Raw genomic sequence first — 6000 nt, 5'->3', positions numbered from 1 at the left:
AACAAGAATTCCAAATGAGGTGATCGAGTGATGGCAGGTGGATAGTAGAACTTTTATATACAAAGCCATGCATAGTGTCTCTCTCTCTCTCTTTTTTAAATCAACCAAGCAAATTAAGTCTTGACATGGTTAAACTACGTACCACGTCCAAGTAATTCACATCACATGTTTACTCCTCACAAAAATAACATGTTAACTAATAATAAAGTAAGCTCCCAAACGAAATTATAACCAAGAAAATGCATGCAACAAGAAACATACTTGTATGGAAACCAATAGGCCCACGTGCTCGCGGGGTGGGGGTGGATAAAACATATCAAGCTGGAGAAACGTGGATGATTGCCCCATCCTCAAGCTGCAAGTCCGCCGGCGTCTCATCGCCTACAAGACGTCTGCCGTCCAACTCAAAAACAGCTCCAGCCTTTAGCGCCGTCCTGAGGTAGAAAGACATCAAGCCCTTGAGCTGGTCGGTCCTCCGCACGGTGCAGGCGAAGCTGCGCGATTCCTCGTAGCGCTCCTTGAGCACGGGGGTGACGAGCGTGTGCGGCTTGACCACCCGGACGACGTCGCCGTCCTTCATGTCAAACTCCACCGGCACCTGCTGCCGGGGAAACACAATCTGCGTGCCGCGGTACTCGAAAACCCCCGAGCCGCGCTCGACGACGGGCGCCATGGTGTTGTAGTAGAAGTCGACGAGAACCTGCAGGTTGTCGGTTTTCCTCATGGTGCGCGTGAGCCTGCGGCCCGCCTCGTCCTTGACGACGAGGGTGACGAGCTGACCGTACGGCGACTTGGATTCGGAGAAGCTCCGCTGCTCCCACGGAACCGACATTGACCGGCAGATGGCGCGTTCGTCAGCGTCGATCCCTCCTAGCTAGGCGCCGGTCGGCTCCGGTGATCACTGGTTTCAGGGCTTGGGCAGTCGGGAGTTGTGCGTGCAACTCTTCATATACGAAAAAGTTGTGCGTTGTCCCGTTCTTTTCTCTGTCTCCGGTTCGATATAGCACACATAAACGGCCACGACCCAAACTTCTTTTTAGCTCAACACACGGTTTTCCTTTTTCACGTATGTAGGAAAGAGCATCTACACTCGCGTACAGTAAATCCGACCCCTCAAATGCCCGCAAATGCGTCCGCGCGCACTGGCCGGTCACACATCAAATTTCCTCATATGCATCCAGATACCTCATACTAAAAATCTTAAATTCATACAAAAGCATGTAAAGAAAAAACATCCACGTATTACATATATCAACTACCCTAGTCCTCGTCGAAGATGTCCACTATCTCCGTGCCCGGCTTCGGATACGGGCGGCAGCTGCAGCTCTGCCTCCTACGGATACATGAGTGTTTTCACAGTGAATTTAGTAAGTAAGTTGAGAAATACTGCGAGTGGTCTCTTGAACTATTGTTTAGCGCCATTTATTGAATGAGATGTGTTCTAAGAACCGAAGATGACATAGTTGAAACTTTTATGGCAATGCAAAACAGTTGAGTTGCATGTGTTGTAATATTCTACTTTTGTATCTTTCATGTAAGACTATTTGTATGTATTGTAGTTTTGCAAATTTGGAATATATTTTCTGAACTAGAATGTTGTGAGACTTGATTGAGGTATTTATATTACTTTTTTCTATATATTATATGACACATGGATTGGGTAGTATTTTATTTGAAGGAGTGTGCACACCCTCCATTCGAAAATCTTACACCTACAAAAAATAGCCACGTTCCACACATTCTGCAGATGTCCTTTGGTGCATGGTCTTTGGCAGGCGATGAGCGAACGTTGGCGCATGCCGAGGCTGGAGGAGATAAATAACACCGGGACCGAGTGGCTGCTACATCTTGTTCACAAGTGCCCTAATGATAGTCGGCTCCCTGTCCTGATGATGCTATGGAGGATTTGGCATGTGCGTAATGAAGTTACTCATAAGAAACCAGCAACTCCAATCACTGCTTCTAGAAGGTTTCTTAACAGCTACATTGATTCACGGTTATGTATCAACCAACACCCTGAAGCTAACTTGGAGAAGGGCAAGATGGTGGTGTCATACAGACATGATTCTCGATGCCGTGCGCCCGGGGAACCACCTGATCGGCCAACTACTTCCTCTACTAGTTGGAGTCGGCCTCTGACGGGCATTTAATGAGGAGGATGGAATCGGAGGAGCGCGAAAGCTTTTGAGGAATAACGAGGGCAAGGTCATATTCGCATCTTGCCGATTCCTTCGTATTTGTTCAAGTGCTCTGGAAGTTGAAACGTCGGCGTGTGTAGAGGGCATTGCCCTGGCGTTAGAGTGGAGTACAAAGCCTTTTATCTTGGAGTTACAGTGCAATGTCGCCATTGATATGTTACGTGACCATGACTTGAGCCGAGTCCCAGTGGGTACACTTGTTGATGAATCCAAAAAAGTGTTGCATTAAAGCCGAGAACATCTACTTTTCCATGTATATAGAAATCAGAATTTTGTAGCTCATGCACTTGCCCAAATGAGGAAGACATCATCTCGCACGTCGTCTGGCTGAGACACGGCTTGCTCTCACCAACCCCCCCCCCCCCCCCCCCCTCCCCCAAACACACACACACACAAATCAAAAACCAATCCCTTAACGTCAATTTTCGTAGGCGTAGCAAAGCTCCCTTCAAATATAAGTTAGTTAGGAAGTTTATGTAGGTGTTTAAGTAGACTTAAATATTTCTCAAAAAAAAAGTAGGCTTAAGTAGATGTACCATTATCGTTTTATTCCTGACCGCCCACCCCCAAATATGGGAACTCAAACAACAACAATAGGCTGAGCAACCTCTCTGTGAATTCAGAGGCTGCATGCATCTATAGACTCTTGCAAAGCATCGTACCAAAAAAAAACAAAGACAGTATGTTTCTTCAGACCGTAAAAATACTTCTATATATGACCTTGTTGTTCTCGTTGTATTTGCAGCAAAATACGAAAACGTGAGGAAGCTGTTTTGTCAGGGACACATGCAACTGATATTTAGTAGTAAATCTGTTGGTTAACTTCCGAACGGGCATCGAGTTATTTACCCAAAACTACTACACTTGGGGCAAGAAGGTGTTCCACGACATCAAGTTGCCACAGGACATGCTTGACATCGAGAAGGAGCTCCGGAAGTACCGCGAAAAGCCGGCCACCGATACTATGAAGCGGCGGGCGGCTGAGCAGCTCCATGGTCATCAGCCGAAGCCGAAGAAGGCCAGGAAGAAGTCGCACGGGATCACCAGCCGGACCAAGATTACCAATGCTCATCTCCCGTGGCTCTTGGACCTGCCTGTGGACTCAATTTCATCTGATGGGTGTGTAAATCATTGTAGTAATAAAGCACTTGATGGAGTAGAATTTGTGAGTTGATGAACTTGCTCAAAGCGATATATGTTCAGAACTGCTATTCTTTTTGGAATTTACTTTTGGAGAACTACTATTTACAACAAGATGGTGTTTTACAACAACCAAGTGCTCTAATATTACAATCAGTTGTTTGAACAGTGTAACCGGTTGGCTAGACTACAAGGGAAAGTTGTGGCTCCACACTTTACCCGGGAAGCCTACAATGATTTTTGAGAAGCGTCTGTACAGCTGCATATATTAATTAAAAGGGAAAACAGCAAAACAGTACTTTCTTTCGATAAATGATGGATTTTACTGATTTCAAATGAAGCATCAAGGACACAAACACAATAAGCACACGGCCGGTCTCCGTATAGTTAAGATGCACACAGCCAACATCAACGTATGCACGCAAAAACACGTCGTCAAATAGCAAAGTCATATAACACCAAAACTAGTCCTAGGCAAGAAAAAAACAAAGCGGTCTGCGATTGGTAAACTACAGCAATGCCATAGCCACACCTATCATCTCATGGCACCAAATGGTGACGCTCAAGTGCCGCCGTCACCGGATCCAACCAATGAAGGCCGGAATCTAAGTTCCCTAAAGAACCAGTACAAGCATATCCGAACAATGCCTTCAACATGTTAACGACATAACAACATCGACATTGCCGGGTATAATCAACTCAGTCAAACCTAGGCTTTCATCTTGGAGCTCGAGACTAGGTGCTCGAATAACACCACTATCGACGCCACTTATGTGTTGTTGACACCACTTTTCGGCGATTCCAGCAGCTACATGAGATGCTTGACCGTCGCGACTACACAATCATCCCTCTATGACAAACCATCGTCCATAGCTTGCATCACATCATCGAAGTCAACGAGTTTGGAGACAAAAACCCTCATGAAGACATTTCGGTGAGCACCGCAATCCGCAACGAGGCCCTCGCGCCATAGGCCGGAGTGGTCATCACAAGGACTAACATCAATGACGAAGCACATCACCACCGACTACCACCATGCCGAAGTAAACCCTTACCAGGCATGTCGGCCCAGGGGCGACATGGCCGAAAGGCTTGAAACTGGAGCAAGAATGGCAAATCACCATCGTCGACACGGGCTCGCGCAGAGCGCAACCACCACTAGAGCGGGAGCGCACAGCTGCCAGATCGGTGTCGCAACTCCCAACCGGAACAGTGTGCCAACCCGAGCACGCACGCCTAAACCATGTCGCCTCGTGATGAGTGTATTTTCTACAATGATTCCACCATTGTTTGAATCATATATTCCAAGATAATCACTATGGTTTTAGCACTATTGGCTAATAAATGCAAAACATTGCAAATCCCTTTTTGTAATTTGTTTTCATAGGTTTTGGACCATAAAATGGAAGGAAATGGAGCAACACATCGAAATATGAAGTATGGAGATCAAGCCAAATCAAAGGGATGCACCACAGGCGTTCCAGAGCCAAAGACGATGTATGGCATGTGCAAGCGCGCTCGTACCATGCTCTGCTGGCACTATGGCATCATCCCTCACAACCTTCATAAAAGAGGAGGGCCCATTCGTAACAAAACGAAGAGTGAATAGCAGAGCAGTCGCCAGGATCATCATCATCCATTCCCAGAAAGCCTAGCCGCCACTATCTCCATCTTCCCCATAGCCATTCTCCCTAAAGTTTTCCATACTTGTAATCAGTCCATCGCATACCACGAGATTGTAAGACTTCATACAATCATTTATCTATCATCAATGCCATCTACAATGTTTTCCATCTGTGACCCGATTGCGATGCGTGAGTAATCCCCTCAGCCAATGGGCTGAGGCATAAGCCTTGCAACCCTCTATACTTGTGCACAGTTTCATTGGTATGATTTTACTTAAGCTGACGTTATTTGTATGTGTGTTATTGACAACGTATTTTTCTCTTGTCTTCTTCTCGTTCTAACACTCCGTAGGTACTAGGAACCCCTTAGATCGATCAAGAGGAGGTAAAGTGCAGGGACACATGCAAGGTTACACTGAACACCGGTGATAGTAAGGATTAGTATAGTAGCAAAAAGCAACTCACTGGGGATCTTGGGGTGCAGTCATTAGACGCCCAATACGTTGGTCTGGAGAAATCCTTAGTAATCGAGATAACCCAGCGCGACCATAATGGTTTTGGTTGGACAATAGACTCATGATGCAGAATGCTGATCGGTCGTGATGTTATTTGGACATAGCCCCAACATCTAATCGTTGAGAGCACATCATAACGGTGTCTACCAGGACGATTTCGAAATTTTAAATCCTAATTTCAAAGTATAAGGATGTAACTAAAGTCCTTGTGTACATGCCTATTTCCATCTATTTGATCTCTCCCAAACACAACTAGTATTTGTTCGGTCCGGGAAACTAAAACCTCTTATGAGGACGATAGCTTTGTTTGAATTCCTATCTAATATTATAACTTCCTGTGGATTTGATACGATGGGTCACCATTCGGGAAAGAGGTGATACTATCGACACTAGAAACCGGATCAAGGGTTATCACTACGTCACCGCCTCGTCCGAGCAAAACAACAAAGCACCAAAACTAAATATTTTCTGTATTTAAAGGTGAAGACCCAGAAACTTTGATTGAGTTTATCGAACAATTAT

At 45.6% G+C, this 6000-nt stretch overlaps 1 protein-coding gene across 1 annotated transcript; it reads right to left on the bottom strand.

Moving 5' to 3' along the window:
* Positions 1-316: 316 nt before the first annotated feature.
* On the bottom strand, positions 317-832 carry LOC109774686 (uncharacterized). Its single transcript, XM_020333452.1, has one exon. The coding sequence runs from the start codon at positions 830-832 to the stop codon at positions 317-319; it is 516 nt and encodes a 171-aa protein (XP_020189041.1).
* Between the last annotated feature and the right edge of the window lie 5168 nt (positions 833-6000).

Source organism: Aegilops tauschii, chromosome 3, assembly GCF_002575655.3.
Source record: "Aegilops tauschii subsp. strangulata cultivar AL8/78 chromosome 3, Aet v6.0, whole genome shotgun sequence".
Classification (NCBI taxonomy): Eukaryota; Viridiplantae; Streptophyta; class Magnoliopsida; order Poales; family Poaceae; genus Aegilops; species Aegilops tauschii.
Note: the sequence above shows the minus strand (reverse complement) of the source record. Positions and strands in the feature narration are given on the sequence as shown.

What these genes read in the sequence shown, in the direction of transcription:
- LOC109774686 (XM_020333452.1), bottom strand. Translation starts at nt 832, where the DNA reads ATGTCGGTTCCGTGGGAGCAGCGGAGCTTCTCCGAATCCAAGTCGCCG.